The sequence below is a fragment of the Microtus oregoni genome, unplaced genomic scaffold (genome assembly GCF_018167655.1).
Source record: "Microtus oregoni isolate MIOR12 unplaced genomic scaffold, Mior012 000138F_ref0000102, whole genome shotgun sequence".
NCBI classification, from domain to species: domain Eukaryota; kingdom Metazoa; phylum Chordata; class Mammalia; order Rodentia; family Cricetidae; genus Microtus; species Microtus oregoni.
In genome coordinates, this window is record NW_024544788.1 from 800851 (window position 1) to 823942 (window position 23092).

At 40.1% G+C, this 23092-nt stretch overlaps 1 protein-coding gene across 1 annotated transcript; it reads left to right on the plus strand.

Moving 5' to 3' along the window:
• Positions 1-1990: 1990 nt before the first annotated feature.
• LOC121444705 (NF-kappa-B-activating protein-like) lies at positions 1991-23065 on the plus strand. Its single transcript, XM_041646609.1, has 9 exons — positions 1991-2394; positions 5676-5756; positions 12635-12705; positions 12887-13027; positions 15564-15627; positions 17498-17607; positions 17696-17771; positions 19099-19248; positions 22891-23065. Exons 1-9 carry the CDS (start codon positions 2015-2017, stop codon positions 23063-23065), a joined length of 1248 nt encoding a protein of 415 aa, XP_041502543.1. The 5' UTR covers positions 1991-2014.
• The last annotated feature ends 27 nt before the right edge of the window (positions 23066-23092 follow it).

A 23092-nucleotide genomic window follows, 5' to 3' on the forward strand; every position in this document is an offset into this window, starting at 1 on the left:
TCTGCCCAGAAAACATATACATACAGGTAATAGTATATGCATTGAACAGGTTATTGAAACAGGGCTCCAGACCTTAGTAGGCCCCCAAACCTTAGCACAACTGACTCCATGATTGAAGTACCATTAAGGCTGTAAAACTCAGCATGTAGACAGTACCACCTGCCAAAACAAAAGACCCAATCCATCAAAGTGTATAGTTTTGGAAAGTTTCTAGATGTACTAACCTTGTCTTTTGTCTTCTCTAGTTCCACTTCTGGCTGTTCTTGTTAAGTGAAGTATGCCAACCCAGGATATTTTTTTATTTGTTTGTTCTTAAAAGTTCACCCTGAGAAAGTCTGGGAGCTAAACTGAGATCCTGAACACCCAGTGTATTCGTTAGCTAATAAAGACTTTCTATTAGCTTAAATGCATGTCCAAAGCAGTCTTCTCTGTTAAATACCACACAATGGTTAAACAATTATATTTACACACACACACACACTATGTAATGACAATTAAAGAAAAATAAGCTATGAATTGAAGAGAGTAAGGAGGAGGCACATGAGAAGGCTTAGAGGGAGAAAGGGAAGGAGGAAATGATGTAATTGTATTTCAATTTCAAGAGATTAAAAAGCCCACATCAAAGCCGGGCGATGGTGGCGCACGCCTTTAATCCCAGCACTCGGGAGGCAGAGGCAGGTGGATCTCTGTGAGTTCGAGGCCAGCCTGGTCTACAGAGCTAGTTCCAGGACAGGCTCCAAAGCCACAGAGAAACCCTGTCTCAAAAAAAAAAAGAAAAAAAAACCCAAATCAAAATTAGCATTTGGATGCCCTTTCACTTAAAATAGTACTTAATAAATACAATTAGGGATCATTTACCATGTATTGCTGGACTAGTGTATGACGGAGTAGTTTAGGGGGCTGAACAAATTCGTTTTGTGGAGACACTGGTAGAGAAGGGTGGCTGGGGGCTAAGTTCTAAGATTTTCCTCTGGGCTGTTTATTTAATCGGAGTGCAACAGACTGAGTTATCAGAATGTATGTCTTCTAAGAAAACCGAAAGACAAGGGTCTTAGATCAAAGCTTTAAAAAAAAACAGCGATTTTTTTTTTTTTGGTTTGGGATTTCAAAAGAAAAAAGGAGCCGTGTGTGTGTGTGTGTGTGTGTGTGTGTGTGTGTATACATACATGGATTTTTTTTTTTCCGAGACAGGGTTTCTCTGTGGAACGGAGAACTGGCTGTCCTGGAACTCGCTTTGTGGATCAGGCTGGCCTCAAACTCACAGAGATCCTCCTACCTCACCTCCCGATTTCTGGGATTAAAGGCCTATGCCATCACTGCCCAGGATAATTTATTTATTTTTCTTTTATGTACATTGATGTTTTGCCTGCATGTATGTCTGTGTGAGGGTGCCGGGTCCCCTGGAACTGAAACTACAGTTTGTGAGCCGCCATATGGGTGCTGGGAATTGAACCCGGGTCTTCTGGAAGAGAAGTCAGTGCTCTTAACCACTTAGCCCTCTCTCCAGTGCCCACAGATTTCAAAGGAAAAAAAAAAGGAGCGGTGTGTGTACGTGTGTCTGTTACATTACATACACAGATACAAAAGCTCACACCAAATAAAACCGCACACGGAACACATTGAGAATTGGTGTTGTTCACACAGCTACTCAATGAAATATGTACAGCATTCATCGTAACTTTGCTCCAGGTATTAGAGTTCCAGAACGAACAAAGAATTAATGTTCGCGTGGTTTACATTTCTGAAGCCTCACTAGGAACTGTACGAGTCCGTGGCTCGAGTTTCCCGACCGGCTTCTTTATACTAATACACCCATCCCTTCCTGTTTGCTGCAAGGAGCTTGGGTCCAGGGGAAGGGGTTTACCGACGTACCCGGAACTGTTTCCAAGGGTTTTTTCTTTTTTTCTGGTTTGCTAAACGCTGCGGGCTCTTGGACGCTTGGCATCTTAGACCCTTTGGGGGCCGCAAGAGCGCCCCCTTGTCCCGCTCCTTGGCGGGTTCAGCTTCCACCACCATGGCTCCTGTGTCGGGCTCACGTAGCCCTGAAAGGGAGGCCTCCGGGGGAAAATGGCGCAGTTCGTCGAGGAGCCCTGAGCCCAGCAAGTCTTCCCGCTCCCCGCAGGGTCGCCGCTCTCGCTCGCGCTCTTGTTCTCAGCTCTGTGACCGGAATGGTCTGAGCCATTCGCTGAGCGGCTTCAGCCAAAGCTCTCGAAACCAGTCTTACCGCTCCCGCTCTCGATCGCGTTCTCGAGAGCGGCCCTCTGCGCAGCGGAGTGCCCCTTTTGCTTCTGCATCCTCGTCTGCCTATTATGGCGGTTACTCGCGCCCCTACGGGGGCGACAAGCCCTGGCCAAGCCTGCTGGACAAGGAGAGGGAGGAGAGTCTGCGGCAGAAGTGAGTGAGATCGCCGCATCCTCTCTTGGACGAGTCCGCCCGCCTTTGAGTCCGGCTAGTCGTTCATTGTTTGTGTTTGTATTTCGCTTCCCACCCACCTCGCACCTTTTTCATCCTGTTCTTCAGTCCATCTCACGACCTTTTTATTTATCCTTTTCTAACTTAAATTTTCATTCATCCCGAGACTCCTTCATAAAGTGCCCCGTTTTCCCACTACCTACTTCCCCCCTCCTGTCTTTGCAGGCTGATAACGCTAAGAGCCTCGGCTCTATTGTAGTTCTTTGGTTGTGTCATTATCCGTGAGCTTCTCTTTATTCTTCACTAAATTGAACTTGTGAAAAGTAGAGGTTCTATTTTATTGTTCACAGAATTAGTAGTGCCTGCCTCTTGGTAGGCATGCAACAACCATCGCTTGTTGCATGAAGGAACAGACGAGCTTGCGATAACACGATGTCAGTGGGAAAGTTTTGCTGGGAATTGGTAAGGATTTTAATTAAGGATCTGTATTGGGTAGGAGGAAACCTTCCTCTATGCAAGATGGTTAGATGAATGTAAGAAAAGTACTCTGCCAAACTGTGGATGAGGCTATATTAGGAAAAGTTTTGTGAAGTGGTCTCAGCCATTTTTGACCATGAAAAGCAATGCAGGTATTGAGATCAGATCTCCTCTAATGGAGTTCTTGGTTTAAAAAGCCTGTGGTTGCAACAGCTATGAGTCTCAGCAGGAAGTTAGATCATTGTCGTCCTCATCTCCGTAGCAAGTTTAAGGCTAGCCTGCTATACACGAGACCGTATCTCAGAAAATACGTTAAAAAGGCTGGGCATGATGGCTCAGCATTCAGAATGGAGGGCAGGTAGCCTGGACTGCAGAATAAATTCAAGGTCAGCCTGAGGGAGAGTGAGACCCTAAGAGAGAGGCATTTATTGCTGCATTAGTCATAGTGCTAATATTATGAAGTTTATCATGTTTGTTAAGCATTATGTCTTAGGCACTGGACTAGGCCTTTACCATGTGTTTTAAAAGGATAAAACTTAAAACATTACAGGCATTAGGGGCAAGTAAACTCTCTAACTGTTGAGAAATGTTTTCGTGATATTTTTTTTTCCTTCCAGGAGGGGAGGACATAAAGTCTAATAGTAAAAAGGGCAGGCTTCACAGCCACTCTGCTTGAGGATGAAGATTTTGTTTGCCATGAAGCAGGTAGCTTTGGGCAAGTCAGTTGACCTTTCTGAGCTTCTCTTCTTCACCAGAAAGGGGTGCGGGAAATTAGCAACAAGGCTTTTAAGGTTCTACTAACTTCCATAAATGCGTGAAAACGGAAACAGTAAGATAGTTCTGAATTGTTAGAGACTTAATTATCCAATTTAAGTTATTCAGCATGGTGTAGTCCCCACAGAGTATGTGGGCCGGAAAGCAAACGGTGAGCCAGGAGTTTTGTGAGCTCATGTCTCTAATCCCATGACTTGAGAAAGGATCAGGAGTTGAAGACTAGCTGGACCCTGCTATATGAGATCCAGTCTCAAAAACAGGTGGAGAGGGTTTACTGGAATGTTATAATTCATTGGATGGAATTTGCATTTGTACTTTTAGATGACTTGAAGTTTATTCTGTCTGTTAAACATTGTGTCTTAGGCTCAGTACTAGGCATTGTAGCATGTGTTTAAAAATGAGAACTTTTAAAACATTACAGGAGCAACGGGTATGAGGCTTTGTGTTCTTTGTGGTTGGGTAGGCATTCTTCCCCTAGCAGTTACAAAGAGATGAATTCCCTTTTAAATTATAGTTTTGACCAAATTAAAAAAAACCTCCAAGTTTTTCCCATGATGAAAGAAGTTAAAAGAAAATCAAGCCAATTATATTTGTGCTATAATGATTAATTTTTAAACTGTAAGTTGCAAGCTACTACACTTTAAGAAATTCAGGCTTCCACCCCAATAATTATTTTTTATCTTCGAATAATTATTTCTTTTGGGGGGGTGGTTTAGACAAGGTCTGTCTATACAGCTGTTCTAGAACTTAGATAGACCAAGCTGGCCTCAACAAAAAGAGACCCGCCGTACTTTGCTTCCCAAGTGCTGGGACTGAAGGCACCAACCACTATACATGATGCTATTTTTATTATGTTTTGAATTCTGTGTAGGAATGTGCGTCTGTGTATGGATATGTATATATGAGTGTAGATGCCTTGGAAGGCCAGAAGCATCAGATCTCCTGGAGCTGGAGTTACAGGCAGCTGAGAATCAACCGTCTTGGATGCGGGGGACCAAACTCCAGTCCTCTGCAAGAACAATATGTGCTCTTCATTGGGCCATCTCTCCCGCCCAGAGTTTGTATTTTAAGTTTATGAGTAGTAGTAAATATTAAAACAGAATTAGCCACATACACAAAATGAAAAAAGGTGTCCTCCCAAGAGTAGAGAACATACTCCTTCCCCTAAAAGGATCTGGATGGAAAACTGGTCATAAGCCTTATGGAGCATGAGGACAGTTTTTGTTAAAGAAAATTTTCCTTTCTCTCCAGAATTCCCTTTATTTTTATTTCATCTTTATCTTCACTAATTCCTAGGTTTCTGAAAGCAAAGTTTGACCAAATCAAAAGATTTCACTACTTTATAAATATACGTAAACAAATGAATTTATTTTTAAATATAAACCTTTCTTAGCCGGGGGTGACGGCGCACACCTTTAATCCCAGCACTAGGGAGGCAGAGGCAGGTGGATCTCTGTGAGTTTGAGGCCAACCTGATTTAGAAAGCAAGTTCCAGGACACACTTCAAAGCTACACAGAGAAACTCGTCTCAAAGGAAAACAAAACAAAACAAAACAAAACAAAACACCAACCTCCTCCACCCTCAAAACCTTTCTGTTACACTTTACAGTTAAATGGGCATTTAGAAGCTATGCCACACATTCAGTAAAAGAGATGCCCTTGACAGTCTGACTGCCATTTTTGCCACTGCCACTGAAGCACTCTATAGTTTACACCTGTTTATGATACTATCAGAGCATCGACTCCTACCTACAGAGCTTATATTTAAATCAAGTTTTTATTAACTTTTCAATCATACATAAATCCAGGTGTTTCTGTAGCCTCAGCTATTTCGAAGGCTGGATCACTTGAGCCCAGGAGTTCAAGGCCAGCCTAGTCAACACGGTAAGATCCTGTCTCAAAAGATATATGAGGAACATAATACTAGAAGACTTGATTCCTGTTGAGTTTTATTGTATGTCTAGGAAACAGTTCATCCATTGAGTTATAATTTAAATATTTATATCTTTTAGGAGATTAAGTGAAAGAGAGAGAATTGGAGAATTGGGAGCTCCTGAAGTTTGGGGACTTTCTCCAAAGAATCCTGAACCAGAGTAAGTAGGTTAAAAAAATATAATTTTAAAATGTTAATAGCATTTGTTTAAATCCTGGTCTGCAGGCAAAATTTTTTTAATTATATTTTCTTACATTTTATTTATTTGCACATGTATGTATGTGCACAGGTGGAGGTCAGAGGACAACTTGCAGGAGTCGGTTCTCTCCTTCCACTATGTGGGTCCCAGGGATTGAACTCAGGTCGTCAGGCTTAGCAGCAAGCGCCTTTACCTACTGATCCATCTCGCCAGCCCTACTGTCAAAATTTTTAAGTGAAGAGCTTCAAGTACTTATCAAAATTTTTTTTGCTTTCTTATGATTTATACTATTTTACCCCTTATATTAAAAAAAAAACATGGAACATGGGTAATGATTACAGATACAGTTAGTAGATTTTAGCACATTCATTGTGTGTGTGTGGGGGGAGGTTGCTTTGTTTTGTTTTGTATTTGAGACATGGTCTGATTCCGTGATCCAGGCTGTTTGGAACCCACAGTGTAATAACCAAGGCAGAACTCAGCCTCACAGCAATCCTCCTGCCTTAACCCCCTAAATGCTGGAATTCCTGGCATAGATCACCATGTCCTGCTTAACTGCTATCTTGAAATTATAACTCATGAATCATTAATTTCCTACTCAGATTCGTTATTAAAAATAATATATTTATAATATTTTTCTTTTTTTTCAACTAACCCACCATCAGACTGCTAGGTATTAGCATAAGTAATAAAAATAGAGGTAATTTACTAAGAAAGAAGGTCCTCCTGAGAGTGGAAGTGGGCTAGTGAGCTGGGGAAAGTAGACACTCAAAAGCCTGGAAAATTCATGTGTGTGAGTGATTGTGTGCGGGGTTCAGAATTTGAAGTCAGATATCTTCTGTGATCTCTTCTCTACCTTATATTTTAAGTTTACATTGATTTATTCTCTCTCTCTCACACACACAGTCCGTGCACGGGTGTTCTAGGTGTACTCACATAACACATGTGGAGGTCAGAGGACAACTTCCAGGAGTTGGGTTATCTTCCACTGTGAGGGCTATAGGAGATATAATTCAAGTTGTTAGGATTGGCATCAAGTGTTCTTACCTGCTAAGGCATCTTGTTAGTCCAGCACCTTGTTTTTTGAGACAGAGTTTTTCAATGAACCTGGTGCTGATTCAGTGAGCATGATTGGTTGACCAATAAGCCCTAGGAATCTTGCTGTCTTTGCCTCTGAGTGTTAGAGTTACAGGTGAATGCCACCCCACCCATCATTTTTCTGTGGGTGCTGAGAATCTGAACTCAGGTCCTTGTGCTTATGTGACAAACATTTGATCAACTGAGCTACCTCTCTGACCCCTGAATTAAAAAAACGTTCAGACAGATATAACATTGTCCATTGCCATATTCCCACCCCTTGCTTCCTTCTGTTCTCCTAAATACTTTCATTTCTTCTTTCATTTTATACATACATACATGATCTTATGGGACTATATAGAATCTGGGAACCACAAATCAGATAAAACATGAAATTTGTATTTCTGGGACTGACCTCATTTGCTCAACAGGATGATAGGCTTTTGCACCTGTTTTCCTGTACATGGTGGAACTCCATTCTTCTTTTTTTTATTTTTTTTATTTTTCGAGACAGGGTTTCTCCACAGCTTTTGGTTCCTGTCCTGGAACTAGCTTTGTAGACCAGGCTGGCCTCAAACTCACAGAGATCCACCTGCCTCTGCCTCCCGAGTGCTGGGATTAAAGGCGTGCACCACCACCGCCCCGCTTCCATTCTTCTTTTTGACTGGAAATGTTTCCACTGTGCACATACACTACATCTGTAGGTCTGTCTGTAGGTTTGTCCCACGGCCGAGCTGCTGTGAATAGTCTGCAGTTTACATTGTGTGTGTGTGTCTCTGTGATGTGATGACTCTAGTCCTTTGGGCAGATCAGGCAGATCAGGCAGATGCCCAGGAGTGGTAGAGCTAGATTCTGTGGAGGATCTATTTTTTTTTTGTTGTTCTTGTTGTTTGAGAAACCTCCATACTGCTTTCCACAGACGCTGGATCAGTCTATTTTCCAACTGATTGTATATAAAGGCTCCCTGTTGTCTACATCCTCAACAGCATTTGTACTGAGTTGTTTTCTTTCTCTCTCTCTCTCTCTCTCTCTCTCTCTCTCCCTCCTTCCCTCCCTCTCTCTCTCTCTCTTTCTTTGTTTTTTGTTTTTTGGGTTTTTTTTTTGAGACAGGGTTTCTCTGTGTAGCTTTGGAGCCTGGCCTGGAACTGGCTCTACAGACCAGGCTGGCCTCGAACTCCCAGTGATCCGCCTGCCTCTGCCTCCCGAGTGCTGGGATTAAAGGTGTGCACCACCACTGCCAGGCTCTTAGTTGTTTTCTTAATGGCTGGGGTAAGATGGACTCTCAGTGTAGTTTTCATCCACATTTCACTGATGGATAATGAGGTTGATTTTTTTTGTATGTGTTTATTGACCATTTGTATTTTGTCTTTTGAGAACCATCTGTTCATTTCATTAGTCTTTATTTATTTATTTATTTATTTTTTATTTGTATGTTTATTTGAGACAGGGTTTTTCTGTGTAGACCCAGATGTCCTGGAACTTATTCTGTAGACCAAGCTGGCCTTGAACTCACAGAGATCAGCCTTCCTCTGTCTCCCAAGTGCTGGGACTAAAGGGGTGTGCCCCCACCACCTGGCTGAGTGCATTTATTGTGTTGGTTTCTTGTTTAATGTTTTTGGTTCCTCATAGTCTTGTTATCCTCCTCTGCCAGATGTAAGGTTTTCTCCCATTCTGTAAGCTGTTTCTTCACTCAATTTTTTTTTGCTGTGTAAGAGGTTTTAATCTTGTAAGGCCCCATTTGTTGATCTGGGGATTTATTTTGTGAACAACTGGTATCCTATTTAGAAAGTTCTTACTTACACCTATGTTTTTTGAAAAATATTTATTTTATAAGTGTTTTGCCTACATTGTGTATAAGTGTACTGCATACTACCCTGGGCCTGCAGAGGGCAGAAGAGAGCATTAGAGCCCCTGAAACTGGAATTACAGATGGTTGTGAACTGCCGTGTAGGTGCTGGGAACTGAGCTCGGGTCCTCTGCAAAGAACAGCCAAGGTGCTAAACCACTGAGCCATCTCTTCATCCCGTATGTTCGTATTTCAAAGGGTTTCCTCTTAGATTTTCAGAGTTTCAAGTCTATATTAAGGTCACCAAGAATTTTTAAAATTAATATGCTGCTATTTAAAAAAATGTTTCCTAGTGCTGATGACATCATTTTTATTAGTTAAATTTGTTCTTTGACAATTTCAAATAAACGTTTTCTATATCTAATACTCTGAAGGCCTAGTACTTTTTAGTTGATGCTTAGTTTCTTTTTAAACGTTAATATTTTCTAAGCGGGTATCTGTGTGCCCTAGCACACAGGTGGAGTTGCTCTCTCCTTCTACAGTATGGAGTCTAAGGATTGCACTCAGGACCTCAGGCTTGACAACAAGCACCTTTAGCTTGCTGGCCCCCATGCTTATTTCATTTATTTATTTATTTATTTATTTATTTATTTATTATTTATTTATTTATTTATTTATTTTGGTTTTTCGAGACAGGGTTTCTCTGTAGCTTTGGTGCCTGTCCTGGAATTAGCTCTTGTAGACCAGGCTGGCCTCGAACTCCCAGAGATCCGCCTGCCTCTGCCTCCCGAGTGCTCGGATTAAAGGTGTGTGCTACCACCGCCCGGCCTTTTTATTTATTTATATTTTTGGTTTTGTGAGAGGTTTCTCTGTGTAGCCCTGACTGTCTTGGAACTCACTCTGTAGACCAGGCTGGCCTTGAACTCAGATCCAGCTGTGGGGATTAAGGGTGTGAGCTACCCTACTCAGCTCCACTCTTGGATTTTTTTGAGACAGTGTGCTTAACAAGAAACCTTTAATTTGTGTCAGGATGATAAAGCGATATTATCTGAAACCTGTTCTTACAGATACCTGAACTCATTGAGTGAGGATTAAAAGAAACCCTAAAAATATTTTGATAAGTAATATCCAAGTTATATCATGTGATCTTCCAAACTTTAAGGATGACACAATATTTTAACTTTCCTTGGGTACCATCAAAGCATTTTAATTTTTTAGAGCCTGTCCCAAAGAATTAAAATTTTTGTTTAGATTTATTTACTAGTTTTGACAAGGTCTCACTATGTGGCCCCCAGCTGTCCTGAAACTCACTGTGTAGACCAGACTGGATTCAGACTCACAGAAATCCACCTGCATCTGCCTTCCAAGTGCTGGGATTAAAGATGTGTATCACCATGTCTTGCTATTTTTATTATTTTTAATTATATGTATTGTGTGGATTTCCATGGGTATGCACAGCTAGGCGCTAGTGCCCCCAGAGGCCAGGGATATCAGATTTCTTTGAAGTCGAGTTTTAGGTGATTTTGAGCCACCCCCAGCATGGGTACTGGGAGTCAAGCTCAGCTGCTGTTCAAGAGCAGTGCACACTCTACTTGCTGTGCAGATAACAGCTGGTAGAGGGCTTGTCTAGAATGCCTAAGACCCTGGGTTTAATCTCTAGCACCAAATACACCAGGCATGGTGGTACATGATTTATGATCTCAGGATTGAAGAGGTAGAGGCAGGGGGGGGTGCTAAAGTGAAAGGCTATCCTTAGCCACAGAGTTAAACCCCAGCATGAGCTAGAGACCCTGTCTCAAAAGCCATATGTTTCAGCTGCCAACTCCAACAACTTCATCAGATCCACGGGACCCACATGGGTAGAAGGAGATAACCAAATCCTGAAAATTGTTCTCAGACCCCCACAGTAGTGTACACATATGTGCACGCGTGCACTCGTGCACACCTACACACACTCACACACGTACTAAACAAGCTAAATGTGAAAAATGTTTTCAAACCCCCAAACAAAAAGCTTACTTTCAGAATTTATTTTGCTAATTCTGTAGTCTGTTAAGGTCTGGGGAGATGGGAGTTGTTCCAGTGTATATCCTTTACCTACTTAGAATAAAATTCTGAAGCTATGATATCTCCTGGATATAGAGCAAATGCCTAGCATCAGTGAGACCTAGGTTTGATTCCTACAGTCAATAATAAAATCATGAACTCTTTCATTAATCTTCATGTTTGCCTTTTCTTGATCTTTCCTTATGTTTTCTATTTCTCAACTTTTATCTTGTGAATTTCTTCTGTAAATATAAATCTTACACATTGCTTTTTTTAGATAGGGTTTCTCTGTGTAGCTTTGGAACCTGCCACGGACTGAGTGGGGAGCCACTCAGACCGTGGGAGAAGCAGGTCTTGGTAATCAGGAAGGTGCAAGTTCGGTGAATGACAGACAGACACAACACACAAGAGAGTGGTTGGGATCTGCTGCAATTTTACTGAATTCATGTTTTCATTATATAGTATTCAAACAAAGAACAAATCAGAAGGTCATGTATCATTGGTTGGCACAGTAGGAAAGCTTCTTTTAGTCACATCAGCTATATTTAAGAAAAGTATATTATCAGGAACAGGTGTTAGACATAAAGCGTCCTTAGAAGAGGAAATCTTGTCCTTGGGAATGTAAACCTCAGGCAAGTGCTTTCATCTTATGAATAGAAAGTTTCTGTCTCATTATCGCTATCATGGCCCTTCCTCTTCCTAACGCTTTATTCATCTAGTGACCAAATATACCCAATCAGTTCTCTGCACCTGTTGAAATATACTTTTTAGTACCTTCTTATGCAGCAGACACCATGGGGGTTGGGATCTAGCAAGCCTATCCAGAAAGTTCAGAGTATAATATAACCCTCTTTGTCCATACCTTATCTATTCCCTTGCTCATCATACATCCCGTGTATGTCGTCTTATACATTCCCATACTGTGCTTCCCTATCCCAGAGCTGTTCGTGAAGAGACAATCCTTGTCTTGTAGATACATAGACTATCATTATTGGGGGCTGGAGAGATGGCTCATCGGTTGAGAGCATTGCCTGCTCTTCCAAAGGTCCTGAGTTCAATTCCCAGCGACCACATGGTGGCTCACAACCATCTGTAATGAGGCCTGGTGCCCTCTTCTGGCCCACAGGCACACATGCAGACAGAATATTGTATACATACTAAATAAAAAAATATTTTAAAAAAAAAGGAAAAAAAAGGATATTATTATTATAAAAGAGATTTGCAAAGCCCATATCCTGCACATCTATGCCTCAGCAGTGGCTAATACTGGGCCGTCTGCCATTGACCTCCAGGGAGCCTAGTCCCATAGGACATGTAGCTCCCGTCCGGCATAATGACATATGTCATGTCACACAGACGACACTGGAGTTGGTGTGGCAGGAATCTGTCCTGGAACTCGCTCTGTAGACCAGGCTGGCCTTGAACTCACAGAGATCTGCCTGCTTTTGCTTCCTGAGTGCTGGGATTAAAGGTGTGCACCACCACTGCCCAGCTACACACTGCTTTTTTAACATACTGTGTAAACTCTGAAGCATTATATAAATATAAGTTATTTTATTATTAAGGAGATGGTAGACTCTTGAATATACTCTTACAAAAATGGCTTGTCTTTGGGCGCTAGAGAGGTGGTTCAGTGGTTAAGAGCACAGGCTATCAAGCCTGAGTTTGAGCCACAAGACCCATATAATAATAATTCTGTACAGCCAATTCTAGAGGACCCGATGCTCTCTCTGGCCCCTGTGGGCACCAGGCACAGTCATATGTGTCGGCAGAATGCCCACACAAGTAAGATAAAAGCAACATTAATAATAAGAATAATTTTACAAGCTTTAAAGGTTCCTAGGCAATGAGCGCTGTTGCTGAAAAACTGTAAGTGCTTATTTTAATGCCCTATGGAACATATTTCTTACAACCGTTTTCTGTAATTCAGCTCTGATGAACATACACCAGTAGAGGATGAAGAGCCAAAGAAAAGCACTACTTCAGCATCTAGTTCAGAAGGTAATTTTGTAAAATAAGGAATTAATTCATAAATTTCAAAAGTATGTTTATAAATAATTGCACATTGGACCTTGCTTTTACCCAGGCTACAAAACAGCTGTTTCTTTTCATCATTTCCAATATAGTAAGATGTTTGGAAATACTTCTGTAGAAGTTAATTTTTCATTTGTACTTACAACAGATGAAAAGAAGAAGAAAAGGAAATCTGGTCATTCAAAAGAAAGATCCAAGAAAAAGAGAAAGAAAAAGTCATCTAAAAGAAAACATAAGAAATATTCTGAAGACAGTGACAGTGACTCTGAATCCGAAACAGACTCCAGTGGTAAGAAAGCTGTGTCATTCTGCAAACCCTGGACTGCATTCTCATTGTTCAAAATGTTATGTGCGGGAGTGTTTTGTCTGCAAGCGTGTCTATGCACCATGTGTATTTCCTCCGCTGTCAGATCCCCCGGAACTGGAGTCACCGTTATGACCACCATGTGAGTGCTGGGAATCAAACCCAGTCCTCTGGAAGAGCTGCCAGGGCTCTTAACTACTAAGCCATCACTCTAGCCCCTGAGCTTTTTAAAAATTTGTTGAATTATAGCTGTAATTCTAGCCATGTTAGTTTTCTGATTATATTTTCTGCACTTAAGTATGTGTCACTTGGTACAGCAGGCCTCTGCCTTCTGAGCTAGTCACTCCCGGCTTTGCCTTGGCTTACTCTGAGCAGCAGTGGACATGCAGTAGGTTTGTGATACACAGATTTCAAAAACAACTAGTCACCACTTCCAGGTCAACCATTCCTTAATTATTGTCCCAAATCAGCCATGGTTTTTATTACATTTTTCTTCATTTATTTTGTTCATATGTGTGTATGTGGACATGCATACCACAGGATATGTGTAGAAGTTAGAGAGTAACTTTGAGGAGTAGAAATTTCTCTCCTTCCATCATGTGGGTCCTGGGGGTTGAACTCAGGTCCTCAAGCCCAGCAATAAGCAATCTTATCAACTGAGTCATCTTGCCAGTGCATTTCTGGCTGCTTTTAAGATTCCTCTGTATCCCCATGCACCCTAAGCTGTAGTGATATTTTGTTTGTCATCTAACAACTAAAGCTTACCTAAAGATCAATCAGAGTGCAGAGCTAAGCCACTAGTTAGCCATAGAGGCCAGGCAGTGGTGGCACACACCTTTAATCCCAACACTCGGGGGACAGAGGCAGACAGATCTCCGTGAGTTCAAGGCCTTCCTGGACTACATGAGATTGAATCTGTCTAAACAAGAAACATAGCCACACAAAGGTGATCCCAGCACTTGTGATCACAGGCCTTTAATCGCAGCACTGAGGAGGAGGAGACAGGAGTTATAAGGATGGGCAGAGAGGAATATAAGGTGGGAGGAGACAGGAGCTCAGTCTGAGGATGCAGTTGGAGATGCAGTCTGAGGATGCAACCTGAGATGTAGTCTGCAGGTGCAGTCAGAGATGCAGTCAGAGATACAGTCTGAGGATGCAGTCAGGGGTGCAGTCTGAGGATGCAGTCGGAAATGCAGTCTGAGGATGCAGTGTGAGATGCAGTCTGAGGTGCAGTCTGAGGATGCAGTGTGAGATGCAGTCTGAGGTGCAGTCTGAGGGTATAATCTGAGGATGCAGTCAGAGATACAGTCTCAGATACAGTCTGAGGATTCAGTCAGAGATGCAGTGTGAGGATGCAGTGTGAGATATGGTGGGGGGATGCAGTCGGAGGGATTCAGAATTCGTAGAGACAGATGCATTTTGAAGTTTCATAGAGATGCAGCAGTCTGAGGATTTGTAGAGATATGGTCGCCCCTTCAATCTGAGCATTGGTAGAGGTAAGAATTCTCTAGTGACTGGCCACTCTGCTTCTCTGATCTCTCAAGTTTCACCCCCTAATATATAGGTTTTTATTGTTAAGACCAGTTAGAGTTTGTTCTCCTCCATGCTTTCCTCTGTCAGCCCAGATTCTGCTTGTTTCATTACCATCTCTCCTCCATTCCACTGAGATTCTGGAAAGCATTCTCTTCCTCTGCTACATACACAGCGTTGTTCCTTTTTGCTTTTGTTTTTCTCGCTATGAAACTTTGACAATTCTCGGGAAGTAAAGGGAATAAGGTAATCATCATCTTTATTATTAGTTTTCTTAGCATTTTGATATAGTTGCATAAAATATGGGAATAGGGGAAGTTGATGAGCTCTTCAGAGTAAGTTGCCATTCTCCTTGACTAAATATATATATTTGGTTTTTTCGAGACAGGGTTTCTCTGTGGCTTTGGAGCCTGTCCTGGAACTAGCTCTGTAGACCAGGCTGGTCTCGAACTCACAGAGATCCACCTGCCTCTGCCTCCCGAGTGCTGGGATTAAAGGTGTGCGCCACCATCGCCCGGCTATATATATCTTTGAAATAGGACATTTTCCTACTTAATCAATGCTATTAACTCAATGAGTAAATTAATATTGATTCCCTATATTATTAATACTTAGTGGGGACTTTAATATTTTACATTTATTTATTTATTGTTTGTTTGTGTTATGCATTCATACATACCTATAAGTTGTGTGGATATCAGAGAACAACTTATAGGAATCAAGTCTCTCCTTCCACACATAGTTCTGGGGCTCAAATTCAAGTCAGTTTTGATAGTAAGCATTTTACCCATTGAGCCATCTTGCTGGTCCATGGCTTTAATTTCTTTGATTCCTGCCCCTAGTATAGTTCCTGGCAAGTTTCAATAAATGTTAGAATGAATAAATTTCTCTGAAACAACTAATGAATATTTACAATAGAATATTTACCTGTTAAAATATTGGGATTTTGAACTTTAAATTCTTTTTAATAATAATGTGCTTTAATTTTCAGATGAAGATACAAAAAGAAGAGCAAAGAAAGCTAAGAAAAAAGAAAAAAAGAGAAAACGGAGGACGTCAGTTTTTCTTTTCTTTTTAATGGAAAAGTTTGAAATGTAGATAAAATTATGTAAAATAGTATAATGGTCATATATATATACACACACACACATACACACACACACACACACACACACTCAGTCTGACCTATTACCCTCTCATGGGTAATCTCTACCACCCTCCAGTCATTTTGGTACTAATGAGAGCTATCATTCCCTCCATAAATAATTTGATAATTTAGTACCTTTCTCTAAAAGGTGTTCGTTTAAAGAAAAGTAAAGATAGTAATTTCTGTTGTGCTTAAAATGTTAACAGTCATTGGGGAGTGGTGGCTCACACCTTTAATCCCAGCACTCAGGAGGCAGATGTAGGCTGATCTTTGTGAGTTCCAGGCTAGCCTGGTCTACAGAGTGAGTTCCAGGCCAGCCTGGTCTACAGAGTGAGTTCCAGGACAGCCAGTCCTATTCAGAGAAACCCTGTCTTGAGAAAACAAAAAAATTTAATAGTCAATTCCCTGTAGTTTTTTTTCCTGTAGTTTATTCAAATCAGAATACAATTAATGTCCCTAATCAAATTGGTTATTCAGAGTAAATTAGCATGTTTTTCTGTCTTCTCTATTTCCTGGAGAGAGAAGGGGAAGGTATCTTGAGGTGGGCAAGGTTCAAATTGGAACTTTGGCCAGGAATACTTTCTAGGTGGTGCTATGTAACACCAGCAGTAGGCAACAGATGTCTTGTCTCTTTTTGACATATTAGCAAACACTAATGGTCTTTGTCAAGAGTCAGTATATCACTGAGATTATAAAGCAGTGTGGGAGTTTACTTTGAATGCTGCTATTTAAACGTATTTGCTGTATTTTAACCCATTATACTGAAAACTTTTATTAACGCTTACATTGATGAGAACTCGTTTTTGTTTTGTGGCGGTTATTTTTTTTTATTTTTGCATTTTGTTTTGTTTTTGTGGTTTTTTTTGTTTTGGGGATTGTTTTATGTTTTTTTAAAGATTTATTTTCATTTAAGTGTATATATATGTGTGTGTGTGTGTGTGTGTGTGTGTGTGTGTGATGTTTATACAGGTACCTGGAGAGGACAGTAAAGGGCATCAGGTCCCCTGGAACTACCTGATGTGCTGGGATATGAACTCTAGTTCTCTGAAAGAGCAGCAAGCATTTGTAACTGCTGAACCATCTCTTTAATCTCTGATGTTTATTTTCTTTTCTTTTATTTTTACACAAGGGTCTATAAACCCCAGGCTGGCCTCAGGCTCACTAGATATCATAGAATGTGTTTGAACTCCTGATTTTCCTGCCTCTAGCTCCCAAGTGCTAGGAATACATGTAGTTAGTCTTTTTTTGTCCCACCAACCAGCCCCCAAATCACACCACAGAGACATTTTATTAATTATGAAAACTCGGCTGATAGCTTAGGCTTTTTTTATAACTTAAATTAACCCATTTCTATTCATCTGTGTGGTACCATGTGGCTCGTGGCTTTTACCTCTCTTCCTGCAGGTTTTGCTTCCTTTACGTCTGACTGGAGACTCAACCTTCTCCCCAGTATTCTCTGTCCTGAAAATCCTGCCTAGCTATTGGCCATTTAGCTTTTTATTAAACCAATCAAAGTGACACTTCTTTACAGTGTACAAAAAGATTTTTTTTTTGCAGCAATTACAGACATAAGCTATCACCTCCGGCCTGAGAGTTAACTTTTAAGTTATTTTATTTCCATTAACTTTCTACATGATAAATATATTTTGTTAATCTTTTAGTTATTTCTTGTTGATAGTAAAATACTACTTGGGTTAACTGAGAAAACTGAATTGAAAAGAAAACATGAGAATGCCTTTTAATATGAGAATACTTAATTTGTATTATAATCCTTGCAGGAAGAAATCTAAGAAAAAGAAGTCTAAGAAGAACAGAAAAGACTCCAGTGATTCAAGCTCCAAAGAGTCCCAAGAAGAATTTCTAGAGAATCCTTGGAAGGATCGATCAAGTAGGTTCTTGCAGTTGACTAACTCAAAACATGAAACAGTAACTGATTAGTCAAGTTGTGAATGTGCTTCTTAATATTTTTCATGCAGAGGCAGAAGAACCATCAGATCTCATTGGCCCAGAGGCTCCCAAAACACTTGCTTCCCAAGATGATAAGCCTTTGAAGTAAGTAGAAGCGTACAATTGTGGGGTTTGGTGGTTCTCTTTATTGTAGGCTATTTGCTTTGTTTTCTGCAGTACTGAGTATGGTCATGCCAGGTTAGCAGGCTGACCCTGAACTGTGCGTTCAGCCAGTAGCAGTGTATTTGCAGTATCTAAAGGACTTTCTTAGCTCAGTATGGTGCTTATACCTGTGATCCCAGCATTTGGAAGGACAAGGCAGGGAGATCTGGGAATTCAAGGACATTCTAGGCTACATTGTGATCTCAAGGCCAGTCTGGGCTACAGGAGACCTGGTTTCTCCAAAATAAAAACAAGCTCTTTAACTGTCCTTCAAAGTCCCCTTCCAATAGAAGGAGCATATGGCGAATCCCAAAGCTTCTACCATCTTTAGTCCTCACAGCACTGCTTGTTTCTCGTGTTCAATGCCATTTTTAAAGTTTTTATCAGTTTACCCATTTTTTATGGGGGAGGGGAAAGCATGAAGTCAGAGGACAACTTTTAGGGGTCGGTTCTTTTCCTCCACCATATAGGTACCAGGGATTGAACTTGGGTCAGCAGACTTGATGGTAAATGTCTCTACCTTAACTGTGAGCCTCCTCTGCAGCCCATGCTGCAGTATATTGTTTGTGTTTCCCTTATAGTGTAGTATAGTTATCTTTATAACTATATAAATTTTGTAAGTGCAGAGATTACTTTTGTGTCACAAGCTTCAAGTTTAATAGGAAATACAAGAAACCATCACTGAACTGCTTTAAAAAAATCTCTTTTAATCAAAGGCAAAAGATAATTTTTACCGTATGGCATTATTTTTTTTTTTTTTTGGTTTTTCGAGACAGGGTTTCTCTGTGGCTTTGGAGCCTGTCCTGGAACTAGCTCTTGTAGACCAGGCTGGTCTCAAACTCACAGAGATCCGCCTGCCTCTGCCTCCCGAGTGCTGGGATTAAAGGCGTGCGCCACCATCGCCTGGCCTGTATGGCATTATTTTATTATTTGTTACAAGTTATTTTGCGATATATTATTTATTTGGGTTTTTTAGCGAGAATGCTCTGAGGACAAACAATAATGGTAATACCTGATTAATTAACCCACAGTTATAAGGTGTGAGTTTTTACTTGTGAATATTGGTTCATTTGTTCTTCCTGATTATTTATACATTTCTAGGTTAGTAGTACAGTATAATGTTCTCTAATAAAAATGAAGTAACTCACATCAGGCACACAGCTGCTCAGTACTGTTATGCTCACTACTATCTGAGGGAAAATGACGTGTGCGCTCCTTTTCTATGGAGATAGTTTAATGAGTCTTTTGTGAATTCTGAATTACCTTGTAGCTATGGCCACGCTCTGTTACCTGGTGAGGGTGCAGCTATGGCTGAATACGTGAAAGCTGGAAAGCGAATCCCACGAAGAGGAGAAATTGGCTTGACGAGTGAAGAGATCACATCATTTGAATGTTCGGGTTACGTAATGAGTGGTAGCAGGTATTTTCTGGGCATTGAATCAGTTTCCATAATTAACTCTTTTCCTTCTCCTTCTCTATTACTACTAGGATTATATTTTGGTGATGTTTTCACTAAGTGACTATTTCCTAATGGAAAATAGTATACACGTACACACATGCTCACACACACACACACAAATACTGGTTTCATTAGGAAAAACATACTTAAATAAGATTTAACTATGTATAAAACTTAGCCTCAAACTTTACAATATCTCCAAATTTAAAGACTAGTTTCCAGTTTTATTTTAAACAACTGGTCCACCAGGCAGTGGTGGTATACACTTTTTTTTAAATAATGACTTTAATTATGTATACAGTGTTCTGTCTGCATGCTAGAAGAAGGCACCAGACTTCACTATAGGTGGTTGTGAGCCATCTTGTGGTTGCTGGGAATTGAACTCAGGTACTCTGGAAAAGCAGCCAGTTCTTTACTTCTGAGCCATCTCCCCAGCCCTCCAGTTTTATTTTGTATTCATATTTTGGTATAATTTTCCCCCTGGAAAATATAGTTAAGTTCAGCCATCTATCATAGAAGAATATGGGAATCCATGAGATAAACTTTGTTGGTTTTTGAGTTTGCCTCCAGGTCTCAGAGGACCAGAATTTCTGGAAGTGAGTAACAGTTAGGGATCATGAAGGATGTGAGGTTCAGCATGAGGAAATAAGACTATGGAAGAAACAGAAAATACTTGACCAATCAGGGAGAGGAAGGGCAGCAGTACTGAACTCATGTGGAACTGTGGCTTCTTTAAGATTACAAGCTACCTACTAAAACTGCTATTTTGAATTGATAGCAGAGACAAATATATGTGGACCCTTCTTTCTAAAGTACCCCAGAATCTTAGATTTCTGCAAACCAGCATCACTTTGGAGGATGACAGTATGGTAAGGACAATCCACTACAAATGTAAGGATCAGTAAGGAGGGTTCAACATAGCAATTTTTTTTTGATTGAGATGATTATTTACATAAAAGGTCCCAAAGACTCTTCAGGGCGTTAACAAATGGTTGCATATAAAGTTATTACAGAACCAATTGTGTTTTTATATCTCAGCAACAGGAAACTAGAAAATACTATTAAATATATCATCAATATAACTAATAATGTATAACTGCATAATATATAAGGAAATATAATTAAACATTTATAGTTTAAGTATATTATATAGTATCAGAATATGAATAATTTAGCACTAAATCTTAACAAAAGGATCCCCAGACCCCCACAGGAAAAACTATAAAACATAAAGAATCCTTAAGAGAATGTAGACATTGCTTAGTGGTTAATAGCACTGGCTACTCTTTTAGAGAACCCAGGTTCAATTCCCAGCATCTATATGATAGCTCACAAGCAGCTTTAACTCCAGTCCCAGGGGATCTGAAGTCCTCTTCTGGCCTCTGCAGGCACTTCACATATGTGCTGTATAGATAGATATACATTCAAATATACAAAACATTCATACACATTTAAAAAATTAAAAAGTTTAGCTGGGTGTGGTGGTACAGATTTTTAGTTCTAGCTCTCTGGCAGAGGCAGGCAGGTCTCTGTGTTTGAGGTCAGCCTGATCTACAGAGAGTTCTAGGACAGCCAGGGCTACAAGGAGAAACCTTGTCCTGAAAAACCAATGAATGGATGAATAATAAAAAAGAAACACTAAAGAAGAATTATAGAGACAGACCATGTTCAAAGATAGAATAGCAATATTGTAAAATCAGTTTTCTCAAATTTATCTGTAGATTCAATAAAATTTAAAACAAAATCACAGCAGTTTATGAAACTTAATAAAGCTGTTCTAAATGCTCTAAATGTTCTAAAATGTATTTGTTAGTTTGAAAGGCCAAGATTAGCCATGTTACTTCTAAAGAAGAGTAGGCAAATAAGATGTGGCCTACAAGAGCTGAGAATTAAGGAGCTTGCAGGCCTTAGGAAGCATAGGGAATAACCTAATTATTCAGTGGGATAAAATGCAGAGCCCAAGGACAGTTTTACATGTGTGGAATTTGTGTGTATGAGAGAGCATGCCAGATCTGTGCAGAAGTATTCAGGAAATGGAATAGGAAAAATGTCATCTATATGTTAAAAGAAGAACATAGAACACTGAGTCACTATATATAAAAAGTAGCCACTAGATAACATACTTTCAGAGAGGGTGCCTCTTAGATAAAAATGTATTTTATAAGCAATACAAAACATGTGCTACCTAGAAGTTTGCCTAGGCTAAAAGTAAGAACTTGTGTCCATCAAAAGACATTAAAATGTGAAAATTCCAAGCTCAGGTAAGATTCTTGCAATACACACAATTGATAAAGTGCTGATAATGAGAATATTTAAATGAACACCTATAAAAGAAATACGGGGAAATGACAGAAGGTCAATCAAAAGAATACATGTATCCTATATATAAACTAAATGATGTGCATGATTATTGGAAATGGAAATCAAGACCTTGGTGAAATACTGTTTTGTACCCACTTAATAAGAAGAGATTCAAAGTTTTGACAGTGGCAGATATTGAGAGAATGTGGTGCCACAAGACCTCTTAAACACTGGTGGTAGCATATCCATTAACAATGTGACATTATCTTGGGAAGTTGGATTCTCATGTGCATTATAACCAAGCAGCACTATACTAGGGTACCCAAGAGAAAATCCTACCCATGGACTAGAGACACGCATGTAGGTGTTCATTATAGCATCTTTCTGTTCCATGTAACTGCACTAAACAACTTAAATATATTCCCATTTCCTTGACTCTCCCATCTTATCCCGAGATACCATTACACGAACCTGAAATGATTCTCTCCTCTTGTTACCCAGTCTTTCTTGGTTTTTCTGAGAGAAGTTTCTTGAAATAATTATGTAGGCTTGGGTACATATGCACAAAAAAGGTCATTAATTTTTCTCTCTAAATAACAGACCCTTTGAATTCAACATTATAGTTTTCCTCTGCTTCTATACTTTACTGATCTAACTCTTAGACTGCATCCCGTTTTCTTTATGACCCTTCTGGATTCTAAGGATATTAAAGTATCCACAGGATCCCTCGTCAGTTATAGATTTTCACTTCATTCTCTTCTTTTATCAGTGACACTTGGCTAACTAAGAGAAATCTTTCATCTGCCCTGTTATGGACTCCACAAAGACAAAACCCACTATTACTGGCTGGGCATGGTGGCACATGCCTTATATTACAGTGCTGGAGAGGCAGAGGCAGGTGGATCTGTGTGAATTTGAGGTCAGCCATATTAGCCAGAGCTATTTAATGAAACTCTTTTTAAAAAACACACAAAAACCCAAAAACAAAAAAATGCACATAATCTAAAACATTTAATAAGTTTCCCATGTCAGTTTATTAGAAATAAGCAAAAAAGAATTGTCTTTAATCTGAAATTAATGATAATATCCACTATGCTGACAAACATTGGTGATCATCACTACTAGATATAAGTTAAAGGAAAAGGGACCATCGATAGATAAAATGTATAATCATTTGATGACCTATCTCCAGGTTCTATTGTCACCTTTTAAATAGAAGATTCTATATTAAGAAAGGATTAATGAGGATATAGTATAAGAATTATTAATAAGAAATTAATTAAAAACTAAAATTGTCTTTAGGCATCGTCGAATGGAGGCCGTGCGACTGCGGAAAGAGAACCAGATCTATAGTGCAGACGAGAAGAGAGCCCTTGCATCCTTTAACCAGGAAGAAAGACGGAAGAGGGAGAACAAGATTCTGGCCAGCTTTCGGGAGATGGTGTACAGGAAGACCAAAGGGAAAGATGACAAGTGAGGACTTTCCCACTGTACAAGTGGACAT

What these genes read in the sequence shown, in the direction of transcription:
- LOC121444705 (XM_041646609.1), top strand. Translation starts at nt 2,015, where the DNA reads ATGGCTCCTGTGTCGGGCTCACGTAGCCCTGAAAGGGAGGCCTCCGGG. An exon ending in CAAGATGATAAGCCTTTGAA is followed by an intron (nt 17,772 to 19,098) that starts GTAAGTAGAAGC and finishes ATTACCTTGTAG; the next exon opens with CTATGGCCACGCTCTGTTAC. An exon ending in TACGTAATGAGTGGTAGCAG is followed by an intron (nt 19,249 to 22,890) that starts GTATTTTCTGGG and finishes AATTGTCTTTAG; the next exon opens with GCATCGTCGAATGGAGGCCG.